Source organism: Microtus pennsylvanicus, chromosome 7 (assembly GCF_037038515.1).
Source record: "Microtus pennsylvanicus isolate mMicPen1 chromosome 7, mMicPen1.hap1, whole genome shotgun sequence".
Taxonomy (NCBI): domain Eukaryota; kingdom Metazoa; phylum Chordata; class Mammalia; order Rodentia; family Cricetidae; genus Microtus; species Microtus pennsylvanicus.
This window is the reverse complement of record NC_134585.1, coordinates 51,513,417-51,530,461: the sequence shown is the minus strand read 5'-3', so window position 1 is coordinate 51,530,461 and position 17,045 is coordinate 51,513,417. Positions and strand designations below refer to the sequence as shown.

Below are 17,045 nucleotides of genomic sequence, written 5' to 3'. Positions count from 1 at the left end.
GATCAGCAGCCGTCTCTGCCTGGGACTGGCTGCTTCCAGGGCCTGCTGTCTGCCTCCACATGGCCTGCCACCACCGCTCAGGCCACTGCTCTGGGCATTTCTGCCTGGGACTGGCTGCTCCCAGACCCCACTGCCTGCCACCACATGGCCCGCCGCCACCATTTGGGACCTACAGCATTTCTGCTGCCTACTGCCACCGGGGATCTTGCAGCATTTTTAAAAAAGAATAACACATTCTATGTGTTTTTCTTTCCGTCTTACTCTGTGGCTGGCCGGGTGGCTGGTCCCTGGAGTCCTCTTCCGTCTCCTTTTTTTTTTTTTTTTTTGCTCTTTCCTCTTCTATTTATTCTCTCTCTGCTCGGCAACCCAGCCTATCACTCTCCTGCCTAGCTATTGGCCTTTTAGCTGTTTATTAGACCAATCAGGTGTTTTAGACAGGTAATTTAGCTTCACAGAATTAAACAAACACAACATAAAAGAAAGCAACATGGGGCTGGGGAGACTGCTCAGCAGTTAAAAAACTTCCAGAGGACATGAGTTCAATTCCCAGAAACCACATGGTACCTCACAACCATCTATAATGGGGTCTGGTGCCCTCTTCTGGTGTGCAGGCACACATGCAAGCAGAGCACTCATACCTAAAAAAAATACACACATAAATAAATTAATTTAAAAAAGAAATTGAGGGCTGAAATCAATAAAATAGAAACAAAGAAACAATACAAAGAATCAGTGAAACAAAGAACTGGTTCTTTGAGAAAATCAACAAGATACACAAACCCTTATCCAAACTAACCAAAAGGCAGAGAGAGAATATCCAAATTAACAAAGTCAGAAATAAAAAGGGGGACATAACAATAGACACTGAAGAAATTCAAAAAATCTTTAGGTCATACTTCGAAAATATGTTCTCCACAAAATTGGAAAATCTAAAAGAAATGGACAGTTTTCTGGACAGGCACCACATACCAAAATTAAATCAAGACCAGATAAACAATTTAAATAGACCTGTAATCCCTAAGGAAATAGAAGAGTCATCAAAAGTCTCCCAAATAAAATAAATAAAAAACAGGGCCAGAAGATTTCAGAGCAGAATTCTACTAGAACTTTAAAGAGCTAATACCTATATTCCTCAAGTTGTTACACACAATAGAAACAGAAGGAATGTTGCCAAACTTTTTATGAGGCTACAGCTACCCTGATACCAAAGCCACACAAAGATTTATCTAAGGAAGAGAATTACAGACCAATCTCCCTCATAAATATTGATGCAAAATACTCAATAAAATACTGCCAAACTGAATTCAAGAACATCAAAAAAAATCATCCACCATGGTCAAGTTGGCTTCATCCCAAGGATGTAGGGATGGTTCAATATATGAAAATCTGTCAATATAATCCACCATATAAATAAACTGAAAGAAAAAAATCTTATGATCATTTCATCAGAAGCTGAAAAAGTCTTTGACAAAATCCAACACTCCTTCATTATAAAGGTCTTGGAGAAATCAGGGATAAAAGGAACATATCTAAACATAGTAAAAGCAATATACAGCATGCTAACAGTCAACATCAAATTAGGAGAGAAACTCAAAACAATTCCACTAAAATCAGGAACAAGACAAGGCTGTCCACTCTCTCCATATCTATTCAATACAGTACTTGAAGTTCTGGCAATAAGACAGTAAAAGGAGATCAAAGGGATACAAATTAGAAAGGAAGAAGTCAAACTTTTGCTGTTTGCAATGATATGATAGTCTACATAAGTGACCCCAAAAATTCTACCAGGGAACTCCAACCGCTGATAAACACCTTCACTAAAGGTGGCACGATACAAGATCAACTCAAAAAAAGCAGTAGCCCTCCATTATACAAATGATAAAAAGACTAAGAAAGAAATCAGAGAAACATCACACTTTCCAATAACCACAGATAAAATATCTTTGGGTATGCTAACCAAACAAGTGGAAGACCTGTATGAAAAGAACTTTAGTCTCTGAAGAAAGAAATTGAAGACGATACCAGAAAATGGAAAGATCTCCCATGCTCTTGGATAGGTAAGATCAGCATAGTAAAAATGGCAATCTTACCAAAAGCAATCTACAGATTCAATGCAATCCCCATCAAAATACTAACACAATTCTTCACAGACCTTGAAAGAACAATACTCAACTTCATACGGAAAAACAAAAAAACCCAGGATAGTCAAAACAATCCTGTCCAATAAAGGAACCTCCAGAGGTATCACCATCCCTGACTTCAAGCTCTATTATAGAGCTATAGTAATGAAAACAGCTTAGTATTGGCATAAAAACAGAGAGGTGGACCAATGGAATAGAATTAAAGACCCTAGTATTAATCTACACATATATGAATGTGTAATTTTTGACAAAGAAGCTAAAATTATACTGCTATGGCAAAAATAAAATGCTGCAGGTCCCCAAGTGGTGGCAGAGGGCAGCAGGCCATAAGGGGCGGTGAGTCCCAGGCAGGGAGCAGCATGGCAGATGTGAGCTGGTTGGTGGGTGAAAGACTGAGACTGGATAGGAATGCCATGTGGAGAAAGTGGGTATTTATTTAGTGGGTTATGGAGGGCAGGGGAAAGAGGAAAGGGAAGAAGAGGGAAGGACAGGGAAAGGCAGAGAGAGAGAGAAACACAGAGAGAGAAACACTCAAATAGAAACAGAGAGAGGAGGGGAAGGGGAGAAGTGGGGAGAAGGGAGAGAGAATGGAAAAGAAGGTCTCAGGCTGGAAGTGGAAGGAAGATCCGCTAGCCTTTTCAGACAGGGGAGGGGAGAGTGGTCAGAGCTTTCTCTTAAAGGGACAGGACAGACCATTACATATACAAAGGAAAAAAAGCATCTTCAAATGGTGCTGGCATAACTGGATGTCAACATGTTACAGAAATCTCAAGTCCAAACTGATCAAAAACCTCAACATAAATCTAGGCACACTCAACCTCATAGAAGAGAAAGTGGGAAGTAGCCTTGAACACATGGGCACAGAAGACCACTTCCTAAATATAACCCCAAGTAGCACAGATACTGAAAGCAACAATTAAAATACGGGACCTCAGCCGGGCCGTGGTGGCACACGCCTTTAATCCCAGCACTCGGGAGGCAGAAGCAGGCGGATCTCTGTGAGTTCGAGACCAGCCTGGTCTACAAGAGCTAGTTCCAGGACAGGGAAAGGCAGAGAGAGAGAGAGAGAGAGAGAGAGAGAGAGAGAGAGAGAGAGAGAGAGAGAGAGAGAGAGAGAAACAGAGAAACCCTGTCTCGAAAAGTCCTGTGAGCTAGGGCATGGTCATTAGTCAAGGAGAGCCCTATATAAGCTGTCCTGGAACACAATAAAATTGGCATTCTTGTCTCAAAGATGACCCATGTCTCTGACTCTGTGTGTGTTTCAATATCCAGTCCCTTGCCTTATTTGCATTGCATGGTAGACAGGTGGTACTGTACAGACAAACTGGACAGTCTTCAGGCAAAACACAAATGAAATGCCACTACACTACTCGGTGGTAAAAAAACAATGACATCTTCAAATTTGCCTGCAAATGGATGACACTAGACAGAAAACACCCTGAACGAGGTAACTCAGACTCAGAAAGACAAACACGGTATGTACTTGCTCATAAGTGGATATTAGATGTAAAGCAAAGGACAACCAGCCTATAGTCCATGACCCCAGAGAAGCTAGGGAACAAGGATAACCCTAAGAGAAATATATGAATCCCTCAGTGAAGGAGAAATAGGCAAGATCTCCTAAGAAAGTTGAGAGCATGGTGGGGGTAGAAGGGAAGGCTGAAGGGAATAGGAGGGGGAAAGGGGAGGGAAGAGGAGAACATGAAGGAATGGAATAATCAAGATGGGAGACGGACAGGGAAAAGAGCAAGGAAAGAAGAGATACCTTGATTGCGGGAACCATTATGGGGCTAGTATGAAATCTGGCACCAGGGAAATTCCTAGGAATCCACAATGATGACCCCAACTAGGACCCTAAGCAATAGCGGATAAGGTGCCTGAACTGGCCTTCCCCTGCAATCAGATTCATGACTACCTTAATTGTTATCATAGAATCTTCATCCAGCAACTTAGGGAAGCAGATACAGAGACCCACAGCTGAACACTGGGCGAAGCTTCTAGAGACAAGTAGGAGAAAGGAAGGAGTGATAATATGAGCAAAGGGGTCAAGACCACCACGATAAGGATACTTACAGAAACAGCTGACCTGAGCTAGTGGGAGCTCACTGACTCTTAAGTGAATGGTATTCTTTTGTCTACCTAAATAAAACAATATTTATGTGAAATTTACATTAGAAATGAAGATTAGTAGTAATGTCACATTCTTTTACCTTTACACTGAAAAGATTTTACGGCCCAATAAACCTCTCCGCCAATGCAATAATTCAAATCAGACCAAATCAAACCAAATTAGAAAAGGCCCAGGTTTAATGGATGCCAGTGCTCAGAGAGGAGGTGGGGAAGGAAGACTGGAAAGATCATGTGTTCGGTCTTGGGGGGGGGCAGCTTAAATACCCTCTGGGAGTGGTCTTGCGCCTCTCTGGGGAGGGGATGCTGTTTGGCAGCCTTTCTCGGGATGTGGAGTCTGAACTGAGGCAACCCCCAGGGGAGGGGGCTTGGGATGGAACATTCCACCAAACATTCCAGTCTCCTTGGATATATGGATGCCAGGGGCCAGCATGAAGCCTGAACCCAAACATTCCAGACTCTTTGGGTATAAGGATGTTAGGGGCTAAGGTGATGCTTCCAAGCAAACATCCCAGACTCTCTGGATATAGGGGCACCAGGGGCTGGGGTGACACTTCCAACCAAACATACATATCTAGAAGAACACTTTAGTGGACTTTCCAACACTCACTCCATCTCCAATCTACTAAGGAAAAAAGAAGTTTGAGAAAAATAGTTCCTGCCCAGTGCTCAGCTTAGGGTGTGGATGGAAAATAGGTGCTTGCCTGTTTTTGATTTTACTCCCTCAGGGTTGGGCACATGAGACAGCAGCTAGTCTATCTGAATTGGAGGTGCCACCACTAAGACACCAAACCCTGGAGAAGTCCCGTGTATTACCCAGGGAGCGTGAAAAAAATGGATCCTACCATTTCTGTAACTGTAGGTAGTTAGTTATCTTTACCATGAAAAGAATCAGAAGCCAATCAATTTCCAGGTAGAAAGAAAGAGTGGTATACATGAGTAATATCTCCCCCACGGAACTGCAAAGTCAATGATTCCGAAGTGCACCTTCTTTCTGGATTTCTTGTTCTTCAGGAAACAAGTAACCCTTATCATCCCGGTGTATTTGACACACGATTTCAGTTCTGGCCAATGGGAGAAATAATACGAGAGACAGCAGGAGTCTGTCTAGTGCCAAAACGAATCGTTTTGTCCCTTAGTTTTTGACTACCTTATCTTCACGTGGAGGGGACCAGATGCAAGGGTCTCTGAATGGATCCACACCCAGGCAGTAGCAGGGGATGCGGAAGTTTTTCTTTCTCGTGGGGACAGCACATTGTTCTCTTACTGCACATGTCACCCATACGGCACTCAATTCTGCTTTTTATTTTTTTAAAAAAAAACAATTGTGTCCCTAGTTAGGAAGCAGCAGTATATGCTGAACTGGTGCCCAAATGCAGAAAATACAGTTTGCTAAACTGTGCACTACGTAACTTCTCCTGCAACTCCATTTTACCTATTGTTCAAAATGAGGAACATTCTGGGCGGTCTTCACGACAATCACATCTAATACCACGATCAACTATGCCAAGTGCTTGATGTGCCTTCAAGAACTTATTTGACAAGAATCCTGAGAGGTCGGTACTGCAGAACCGCCTGTGCCAATGAGGAGATAACGTTCACACGGGTGGAGGCGAGTGCCCAAGATTACTCAGGGCTGGCAGATTCTAGGGCTGAATTTGATGACTTCTACCAAGATTTTAGCAGAGACGACCTGTGGATCCAAGATGCTCCACTTTCTAGCACCCGGGATTATCGGGGGCTTGAAACTGGAATCAGTTTATCAAGGTAGACCAATATCAAACAGGTGACATTCCAATTCAAACTGCTCCCTCTGTCACACCCGTGGTCTTAGTTACGGCTATCCCCTCAGGTCAGACCAAGGTATCAAACTCTGTCTGGCTTTCAGTGACAACCATTGCAAGTACCGGATAAATCCAGCTACTGGGTTCACAGCTCAGCTTTCAGACTTCGGGTTGTTGCGTATGATTACGACGTCCTTAACTCATTCCATCGTACAGTTTTGAGTATCTGGTGTGGCTTCAGTAATAAGAATGCTCTCTGGGCCCTTGCACTTTAGCAGAAGAAGGGGATATTAAATCTGGAGTACCTTAAAATACCTTATTAAATCCAACAAAGAGTGAATACTTATGAGTGACAGCTTCATCTTTGGGCATTACAGATACAAAGAAAAGTACCAGCCTCTCTCGGTCAGTTGTGCCTGGACAACACAAACATTAAATAAATCTATCTCTGGCAAGTCTCTTAAGTGTGAAGTTGGATTTTTAAATGACTGATACTCTTTTTAAAGGCAAGAGCATTTCACATACACATTTTAGCTGTGTGAAAGGGAAAACTGGAACACACTTAGTTTGACGACTCTGATTCTTAGTTAGGATTGCAGGCAATAGTATATAACAGAAGAAGAATCCAAAACAGCAGAAACATGCCCAGAAAAGTGAACTGGTTGTTTCAGAGTTTCTTTCCTTGCACAGGTGAAGGTAGAAGGGACTTTCTCATCTTCTGGCTAAAACTGGGAACTCATAACTCGGATGATAAGAAGAGGGCAGGGCGGGAGAGAGGGGAGCAAACCTTTTCCCCTAGGTCCAGTTTAACTCCACCTGTCTCCTAGTGGTACGTGAAACCAGCCAATGGGAAGGGGAGTCCCATTCACAGCTGGCTGGGGCGTCCAATCCAGGTAGGCGTCTCAGACTCCGCGGCGGCCACAGCCGCTCTGCGCGGTGTCCGGCAGCTGCGCACTGGGAGCGCCCCAACCGCGCCGGTCTCCGCGGCGTCCCGCTGGCCCCGGCGGGGTGGGCGACCGCTACTGCGCAGGCGTCCCAGGAAGCGCACGGCCGAGCCGCGCTCCGCCGGCGTCCGCTTCGCCCGCAAGTAGCCCGGAGCGCGCGGTTCCGCTAGCGCCTAGTTCCGCGCGTCGGACCGAGGTGGCCGCGGCTGCGGGTGAGTCCAAAGGGAAATGCCACTCCCTTCCCCAGCTTCCCGGGGGCGGAGGGGAGTGACCGCGAGAGCCTCTGCTCCCTTCGCCACTCGAGGCTCCGGTCGCCTGGAGGGGACGCGCGGGGGGTGCTCGGGGAGGTGGCGCCGACCCCGGCAGGTGGAGGGTTGGGAACTGTGGCGTGAGATGAGGACGGGGGTCGGGGACAGGCGTGCGGGCCAGGCGGCGTCCGCCCCGGGGTTAGTACTGTCCTGCTGTCGAATGTCGTTCCTGTCCTAAAAAAACTAAGAGAGCAAGCCGAGGGAGATGCCGGATGCTGGGTCAGGCGCTGCACAAACAACCGGTCCCACGCTGGTCCCAGCCCTGAGTCTTGAGGGCTGACCAGCTCGTGACCGGAAAATTCCGGTGCACCTTCCGTACGACTCCAGAGGGCCGGTCTGCTGCAGGAACGAACGCCTTTTCTTTCTTCGCGTTTTCCCAGAGATTTCTCAGTTTTAAGGAACTCCACGCTTTCGAGTACCCACCCCTTTCTCATCAACTAATTTTAAAATCAGTTTCACGCAGCATACTTGGGAAGAAATTTTGTTGGGTCTACAATGAGTACTTAAAGAGGGGCATTTTATACACAGATATACAAGATAGATGTTCTGACTTGAAGATGCTGGAAAATCTTATGTGGTCTAGAACAGTGGCGGTCGGGGGGACAGGAGTGAGGGGCCGTAGAATCTTAGATTCTTTTAAGATGTAGAAAGGTCTCCGGATGTTGGGTTTCTTCCCTTAGATTGCTAAACACTTAATAAAAATCTCTGGGTAACCCACCCGTTATGTCACTGTGCACACAGGTAATAATGGATAACGCTATTTTAAAGCCACTTTTGTATTTCATTGCACCACAGAGCAGATGGAATTCTGATACTGGAAAGTGGCTTTTACCTTGCGCTCATCCAACCCCAACCGAAGCCTATAATGCCCTAGATGATTCAGTAAGAGTTGATTGACATGCATTGCATCCAGGCAAGACAGCCAACCCAGAGGAGGGAAGGGATGTTTTATCTTCTAAATTGGAGACTACACCGTATTTCCAGTTACTGGCAAGCTGTGGGATGCAGTCCAGATGTATCTGCTTGTTTATTCCTTGGGATATTACAGAATTTCTTGCAGTATTTTATAATTTTCTTGTTGGAACCATGGCTATCTTATTCTTTGAAAATAGTTTGAGGACCTTTTTGCTGGTGATTCGCTTATAGCTGAGGGCTTGGTGTTAGAATAAAGCATACTGTGCTAAGCTTAAAGACAAGGACTGCTTTTGTATCCAGTCTGCGGAGTTTTCCTGCTCCTGGGCTTTGTGGTAGCATATGTATTGAATAGCCTTTTCTCTTCAGGATTTGGGGAAGAAAGATTTTTCGTTTGTATTTTGTAGGAAAAGGACAAATACAGGTATTGTTTTGCATATAGGAAGTAGTACAAAATCTTCTCGTGTTAAAACAGCCAAATCTGCATTATGAGATAATTCACACCATTTTTGAGGTAAAATGAGATGATAAAGATGTTTACTATTTTGTGGTGGGACATTTAAGAATAAAGTTTCACCTTTGAAAATATATTGATATATAAGAACATGCCGTTGAATACACTCATTTAGGTGTACAGCTGTATAAAATTATGGCCATCATCACAGTCAATCTGAAAGCACTCTTCACCACCCCCAAGATAAACTTCCCTCCCACTGGCATTACTGACGCATTTGCACACGCCGACCCCTGAGTAACTATGCCTGCTGTCCTATCTCTGTGGAATCACACCTTCTAAGCATTTCAGCTGAGTAGACTCACACAGGAAGCCACCACTTGTGAATCCCTCTTTCGCTTGTGTTTTTGGCATGACATCTAAGTTTTTAGACATAATTAAAGTTTATGAAGATTCACTGTTTGATTTTCCTCTAAGAACTTTACAGCTTTAGCTTTCATGCAGGTCTGTGATGGGTTTAAGTTTTCCATGTGGTAGGATACGGGGCACCATGCTAATTCTTTTGTGCGTGGCGGCCCAGCTCTGATTGCAGCGTTCCTCATTTCTCATTAGATGTAACTATATTCGAAACATTTTAGACACTGTAAAATTTCACATGATCAGTCCAGTAACCAACGGATCGTTTTTAAAGAGTAATTAAGAATAACTGTGAATCTGGAAAATTAGGAAAAATAGTCATAACTAAAGCAGTAAATGAAAGTTTAAGAGTGATATAGAGATGAAGTTTCTTTAAGTAACTTCAGTTTCTTCTCACGTTACTGTAGCGTCCAAGTCCTTATAAGTTTTGTCTGCTAGTCAACTTCATGTCAAAATTGGAGCAAATGTCCAATGAGATTTCCCTCCTCGGGTAGCATTCATTTTGTCTCTATTTGATAGCAGTATTTTTTCATAAATACAAACTGGTGATGAGCCAGCATGGTGGAATTCCTACAGCTATGAAAACTAAGAAAAACTCCTGGAAGCTTGGAATTATTTGAATTTTGAACAAAGAATCATTCTTATATTTTTATCTATTTTTCATAAACCTTTAGAATAATTTCTCCTGCTCTGGATGAGCAAAATCGATAAGCAGGAATGTTTAAGGGGACAGAAAAATGTCCCACGTTCCCTCCACAGCTTGACGACGTGTGGGACGGGTATCATTTGGAAACTGGACGAGGCAAGGCAGTTTTTTTTCTGTGTTTCAACTTTATTGTTATCTTTAAATTGAAGTTTTAAGTTGACATCAGTAAAGCTGGATGTCAAGAATTTGTAACTGTTAATTCTCTTCTGTTGGTTAAATTCCTGAAACTTAGGTAATGTTACTAATTCCTAGTTGTGTTTTTATATTTTAGGAGCCCTGGCTGCTGTGTTCAACGTGTTCGTTATGAAGTTATTAGTAATTTTATTTCTGGGACTTGTCGCCGACTGTAGAGGTAACTCTTCCTATAGCTTGACACCGCAGTTACTTCTGGTGTCCTTTGATGGCTTTAGAGCTGACTACCTGAAGGACTATGACCTTCCTCATCTCCAGAACTTTATCAAAGACGGTGTCTTGGTGGAACATGTTACAAACGTTTTTATTACAAAAACATTTCCAAACCATTACAGCATCGTGACAGGCTTATACGAGGAAAGCCATGGCATTGTGGCCAACACCATGTATGATGGTGTCACAAAGAAACATTTTTCTGAGTCTAATGATAAGGATCCATTCTGGTGGGATGGGGCAGTGCCAATTTGGGTGACCAATCAGCTTCAAGGAAACAGATCAAGTGCTGCTGCCATGTGGCCCGGAACTGATGTGCCCATCCACAATACTACACCTTCCTATTTTATGAGCTACAGCAGCTCAGTGCCCTTTGAGGAGAGACTCAATAATGTCACCTCCTGGCTCAGTAGTTCCAACCCACCCGTCACCTTTGCCACGCTCTACTGGGAAGAACCAGATGCAAGCGGCCACAAATACGGGCCTGAAGATAAAGGAAACATGAGCAGGGTGTTGAGAGAAGTAGATGGCCTTATTGGTGATCTGGTACAAAAACTCAAGGAGTTAAGACTGTGGGAAAACCTTAATGTGATCATCACAAGTGATCACGGGATGACTCAGTGCTCTGAGAACAGACTGATACATCTGGACGCCTGCATCGACCCCTCAAACTACAGTCTTATAGACTTGACCCCTGTGGCTGCGATTCTTCCCAAAAGAAGTAAGTAGCTCTTTGAGTAAGATGGACATTTCTTCCAGTGATAGTAATCAGTAGTAATACACAGTTTATATTTTCTTAGGATACTCATTGTAAAACTGTTCCCTCTCTAAGACACCCAGCACAGGCTACATAATGAAGAGAGATATGAAGAAAGTCCTGTGTGTGTGCCCATCACTGCCACATGATTGCTCCCTGTTTTGAGAATAAAATAATTTAACCAGCTAATATTGTCTTAAATAAATTGTATTTCTATTTACACTAGTCAGATATAGCTTTGCTTCTAAGTCACAGTTTTCCCCTTCGTATCCCTTTTACAGATGTAACAGAGGTTTATGACAAACTGAAACACTGTAGCCCTCACATGAGTGTTTATCTCAAAGAAGATATTCCTGCCAGATTTCACTACCAACATAGTGATCGAATTCAGCCTATTATTTTGGTTGCTGATGAAGGCTGGACAATTGTACTAAATAAGTCATCATTAAAGTGTAAGTATTTATTTCTGGTATTCTGCAATCTCAAGGCTATATCATACATTGTGACTTGGCTTTGGAAGGCAGGTTCTTTGATTTCATTCTGTCTATACTATTCAGGTTTGCAAAGGTAGTTCTCGCGTGACTGATTTGGTCACCTCTTACAATGGCCACCGTCTCACTCTCCACTAAGACACTGTGTGACTAAAGGAAAGCTGCTGTTTCACTTTCTAACTCCTTTTCCTTTTGCCCGAGTGACCCCCAGACTTTCCCAAATGATGAAATCACTTCCTTGTATGCTGTGGTTCTGTGGATCACTGGGCAGGGGTTCAAAGGAAACGGTTAGCCAAGTTAGCAAAGTAGATACATCAGCACTGCTCCTCAAACATTGGCTGTGTGGGGTCAGTTACATGTCTTGTCCCACAGGAAGGTTATTCGTCTGTAGACGACTTTTAAGAATTCTGATGCAGGAGTACACTGCAGGGGTCAGCCACCTTCCTTAGAAGGCAAGGCGATGTGTTCGGCTTTGTGGCCAGCTGTGTTTCAGCTGCTCAGCTGTTTTTCTGGCATGAAAACGGCTCTGCTTAGTTGGCACACTGACAGAAGTGGTGTGTGTAGCAGTGAACGCTGACTTACAAAGCAGATTTGGAAGGGAATTTGAAGGGAATTTGGAAGTATCCAGGCAAGGGTAAGAGGCTAAGAGAGTTTATGTAAAATTGATATTTATGCTGTTTTAAATATTTACTTTGTAAACTTGGAAAATACAGAGCAGAGAACAAAACCATTACAATCCATCAGTGTGGAAGTATAAACAAGCGTGATTTGTGGGACTTTCCCCTCCCAATATTTTTTCCATGATACTTACTTACTTAAAATTTTAATTGCAGTGGAATCGTTGGAGACTTGTTGTAACAGTCCCACAATGCTGCAGCCAACCTCCATATTCCTAAAATGGAAATTGATGCAATGCAAGGGAGCACACATTGATAGACAAGGTTGTTAGCGGAGGAGCCTGGGGTCAGCTTTGTAGCAGACATGGTTAGCCATGTTTTTCTTTGGCCCAGACATTTTCTGAAGTTACAAGCTAGAGTTGACTGGATTTCTTTCACAGTCAGTACACAAATGCTTTCTCTAAACCCTTACCTATCGGACCTGCCTGATTTTTTGAGGTATTTATTAGCTGGCAGTGAGCAGTAATACACCGTGCTATGGTAGTTCTTACTGGAACAGTTGAGACAGTTGAACCTGGAGTCCCATCCTCCCATTCAGGGTTCTGTCTCACAGTGTATGGGATTTGTACACTTGAACATTCTTCAAAGCTGCCCGTGCTTTGACAGTGAGGTTTTACAATAGCACGGGAGATGGGAAGGTAAGTGAGTGAGTAGGACGGAAACATCAGTACATCAGGTAGAGAAGAATTGCAGTCTGAAGCCATGATTCATTGGGAAGAGTGGCGTGTGCATATGAAAAGGAGGCAAGCCTAAGCTGAAGGAAATACAGATTTCTTTTCTGTCTTCTGCAGTGCAGCCAGTCAGGATCTTAAGGAATGGGAACTAGACTGGTAAGAAGCTAGTGTATTTATAGTGAACGAGTTATTTTGTAACAAAATGACTGATGTTTAATAACATAATTTTGTCTTTTTTCCAGTAGGTGACCATGGCTACGACAATTCTTTGCCTACCATGCATCCATTCCTGGCTGCCCACGGTCCTGCTTTTAGAAAAGGTTACCGGCAGAGCACTGCTAACACCGTGGATATTTACCCGATGATGTGCCACATCCTGGGACTCGAACCGCATCCTAATAACGGAACGTTCAGCCACACCAAGTGCTTGTTAGTGGACCAGTGGTGCATTAACCTCCCAGAAATCATTGGGATTGTCATCAGTGCGCTATTGGTATTAACCATGCTGACAGGCCTAATAATATTCATGCAGAACAGAACGTCCGCTACCCGTCCGTTCTCACGCCTTCAGCTGCAGGAAGATGACGATGATCCTTTAATTGCATAACCCAAGGTGTCTTATTAGTTTCAAGTCTAAGGATCCATGCAAGGAATGGTGTTACAACATAAAGAGAAATGTGTCAAAAGACAAGGCAAACATGCTAAAGCCACTCTGGTTTTTCTTGTTTTGGAGTGTCGCCTGATATAAATGACCGTGACCGTGGTAGAGTTGCTGGTGGATCCGTGCGGACCACCTGTTTCACTAACACGAGCCTTTGAGAAAAATAGTATAGTTTCTTTATTTTTCAATAAAAATCTAACTTTCAGTGAAAATACACCAGAATTTAATAGGCATGCTTTTCTAACAAATTTCTATGTTTGTAAGTGACAGGGAAATATTTATGTAATTTGTGAATTTTGTGTATCCTGAAGAAAAAGTTGCCTATATTTTTATATTTGCCTTTAAGTAGTGTGTGACCTGAGAAAACCCTTGAAGTAGGAAATTCTGTAATGGTTAATAAGTGGATTAGCCGCACAGTGGAGCTGTAGCATACAAAGAAATCACTTTAAGTAAAGCTGCTAAAAACAAACGAAAACCAACTAAGACTATGAAAAGTCTGAGCTTGTTAAGGCCCTGAGCTGTTGACAAGTCACAAGTTGTCTTTGGAGCTGGGTTTGGTTGTGAGTGCCCCTCGTAGGTCCAATAGTTGGGGGCAGGGTGGATGAGGCAGAGGACCTTGAGATTGAGTCCAGTCCAGCCTGAGTTACCTTGTGGTTTTAGCTACATTTTTTGATATTATTGTTAATAAGAAATTTCAAAGAAAATAGAGAAAAAACATTTTTCCCTATTTGTGTTTAATGTCTTTGGGTAAGGTGTGTGTGCGCGAGTGTGTTTGTTCATGAATGTCTTGTGACTTACAAAGGGAACTGGACTATGTGCCAGAGCAGAGCTGTCAGGAAAGGTCACTTCTTGCACACCTTAGTTGTATATTATCGTCAACTCACAAGTTGATATTACAGTTAAAAACTCCTGTTACAGTTTTCAGTTTTCATGTTTATTGGAAATGTTCAAATGCTGTAGAAAAACACAAGGCTGTGAGGTCAGGATTTTTATATTTACCTTTGAGACTTTAATGTGCCTTCCATATAGAAGAGTGGTAAGAAGTGTAAAGTAGAGTTTGGTGTCTCCTGCTTCTTCGCCGTGGTCACGCAGGTGCTCCTGTGCTAAGGGGCAGAGCAGCCCAGCCCTACCCTGCTCACTTCCTCACTGGACTCTTCTTAACCCTTCACTGAGAATCGCAGGTGTGTTGAGAAGCACTGCCTTCACTCCCTAGCTGCTCGGTTTCTCAGCACCAGAATTATTAGAACAAACAGCTCACGTGATGTCTGTTAGAGAAAAGACCAGTGGTTCACTGACTAGAGTGATCTTTAAGTTCTAACATGAAACCAGCTTGGTGATGGCGCCACAGTAAGTGTGCAGCGCAGTCAAGCATTTGAGGCAGTGACAGCTCCTGGTCATCTCAGAGAGACTGCATTGTCTTGGCTCATTGCTACTTTCTTGATGCCTGGTATCTGGCTCCCAGTGTTGGAGTTTTGAGAGGCATTTCTGTACTCCATACATAATCTATGCTGTTGATCATAAAAATGGGTGTTTTGTAAACAGAATAGGACTGATTTTGTTCATAAATGTTCTGACTTGTTACATGTACCACCGATACTAAAGGATAAAGAGTTTATAAAATAAAATAGTAGAGAAATTTCTGCATACATTTTTTTAGCTGTCTGCCAGTAGAGTATTTAACACGAGTTGAAGGTGGCATAGTCCTACAGTGCTGTGGGTCCCAGCGGCTCTGTTGGCTCAGCTGTGGCTTCTACAGTGCCCACCCAGCCTATGAGTGAGTTTTTAGAAAGGGTGGGATAAGAAGGGAGTCCTGTTGGTGTCTTAGCCCTTGCGTCAGATGTATTTACTTTGTCTTTTATTCTCAGAATATTAGAACTATGTAATGTTTTATAAAGTGCTTATTCAGGAAATAAGAATGGTATTTATTTAAGTAGATTATCATCTTGAACTTCGTGCTAATTATTTGTGTCTTTGAAACAGTGTATTGCTGTTAAAGCTCTTGAGAATCCGGTTTTCGTCTGAGAAAATCTTGTAATGAAGCTAGCCTTTGACATGGAGGTTTGCGTGTGTATACTGTCAAATGATTAACTAAATTCTGTTCTGCTTTCTTTTGAGGAGAAAGTATTGACTTCAGGAAATACTTAGCTCTTGATGACAGTACCCAAAGGTAGTAGGAAGGTGTTGGTGTGTTTTTGTTAATTTCATGAGTCAGCTCCGTACCTTGACTTTCTAGTAGCTGGGTTAACATGTTGATGTTATCCAGCTCTTATACAGGCTCTTCCATAAGAGCAGCGGGGTGTGAGAAGGGCTTGCTAGCCTTGCTGTCCAGTAGGTGACTTTAAGAATCCAGAGGTAAAGTCTTGGAATATTAAAGGATCAAATGCCTTTGCACTGAAATTGGGCTCTTTCCCTTCTGTGCCCAACTTGTAAGCTTTAAGGATGTTTGGCTTTAATTCCTCCTATGTAGAGTGGTTTATTTCATTGTTAATTTATAACGCTACAAATGAAGAACAAAGCTCCATGTGCACTGGGTCAGTTCTCCAACAGCATGTGAAAACAGTGAGTGCTTTGGGGAAACTTGGAATGCTGTAAGTTAAAGGAGATACATTTTGACTATATTGTTTGAACTTGTAGCTAATGACTTTGCTTTGATAAATTTTATGTGAATAAAGTCTACCCAGACAAATATACTATGAGCCTTCATTTGTCACCTTCCTACAAAATCTTCACACTGTGCATAAACAACTGAAGAATTTAACACCGCTCTATAATCTAATTGATATGACTAGAAAGCACCCTCCCCCACACTCAACTGCCATGACTTCCATGACATTGAGAGACTATTGCAGCCCACGTGGATCAAACAGAACTGGTTATGCTGAAAGAATTGAGTGCTTTTTTTTTTCATTCAAAGGTTCTGTGAAGGTGCCCTCCCTTACCTCAAGTGCTTCCATTGTTGTTTTTTTTTTATTTCATAAAACGATGTGTAGAATTCTGTTGTCATAATGGTAGACCATGTGACTCAACCAGCTCTCTTGTTAAAACTGGAGGATCCGGAAAAAAAATAAACAAGTCAGTGCTTCAGGTTTGAAGAAGTTCAAAAGAACTGAAGAAGGAAAAGGCCAAGACAGGAAGGAAGAGCCATAAAGGAAGGAAGAGCCCTACACTGTGAGTAGCCAGAGGCATCTGCATCTGGCAAAGGCTGTGGAGCTAAGAAGCTGGTCCAATCAAGGAGCAGGGTTGAAAGTACAGAGGTTTCCATATTTCTTCTAAGAATACATTTTATATCCTGTGGCACAGCTAAATATGAAAATACACATGAAATGGATAATTTCCCAGGGATTTATTAACTGCAGAGAAAAATACGCCGGGCGGTGGTGGCGCACTCCTGTAATCCCAGCACTTGGGAGGCAGAGACAGGCGGATCTCTGAGTTCGAGGCCAGCCTGGTCTACCAAGAGAGTTCCAGGACAGGCTCCAAAGCTACAGAGAAACCCTGTCTCGAAAAACAAAAAAATAAAAAAAAATACCAAGAGAAAAATACAGTGGAATGATTTATTTACTTGGTAACTATTTTATTCTTACAGT

The 17,045-nt window shown here is 42.9% G+C and overlaps 1 protein-coding gene across 1 annotated transcript; it reads left to right on the top strand.

Moving 5' to 3' along the window:
* Positions 1-6,986: 6,986 nt before the first annotated feature.
* On the top strand, positions 6,987-16,148 carry Enpp4 (ectonucleotide pyrophosphatase/phosphodiesterase 4). Its single transcript, XM_075980685.1, has 4 exons — positions 6,987-7,208; positions 10,065-10,919; positions 11,237-11,407; positions 13,040-16,148. Exons 2-4 carry the CDS (start codon positions 10,097-10,099, stop codon positions 13,402-13,404), a joined length of 1,359 nt encoding a protein of 452 aa, XP_075836800.1. The 5' UTR covers positions 6,987-7,208; positions 10,065-10,096; the 3' UTR covers positions 13,405-16,148.
* The last annotated feature ends 897 nt before the right edge of the window (positions 16,149-17,045 follow it).

What these genes read in the sequence shown, in the direction of transcription:
- Enpp4 (XM_075980685.1), top strand. Translation starts at nt 10,097, where the DNA reads ATGAAGTTATTAGTAATTTTATTTCTGGGACTTGTCGCCGACTGTAGA. An exon ending in TGCGATTCTTCCCAAAAGAA is followed by an intron (nt 10,920 to 11,236) that starts GTAAGTAGCTCT and finishes TCCCTTTTACAG; the next exon opens with ATGTAACAGAGGTTTATGAC. An exon ending in AAATAAGTCATCATTAAAGT is followed by an intron (nt 11,408 to 13,039) that starts GTAAGTATTTAT and finishes TCTTTTTTCCAG; the next exon opens with TAGGTGACCATGGCTACGAC.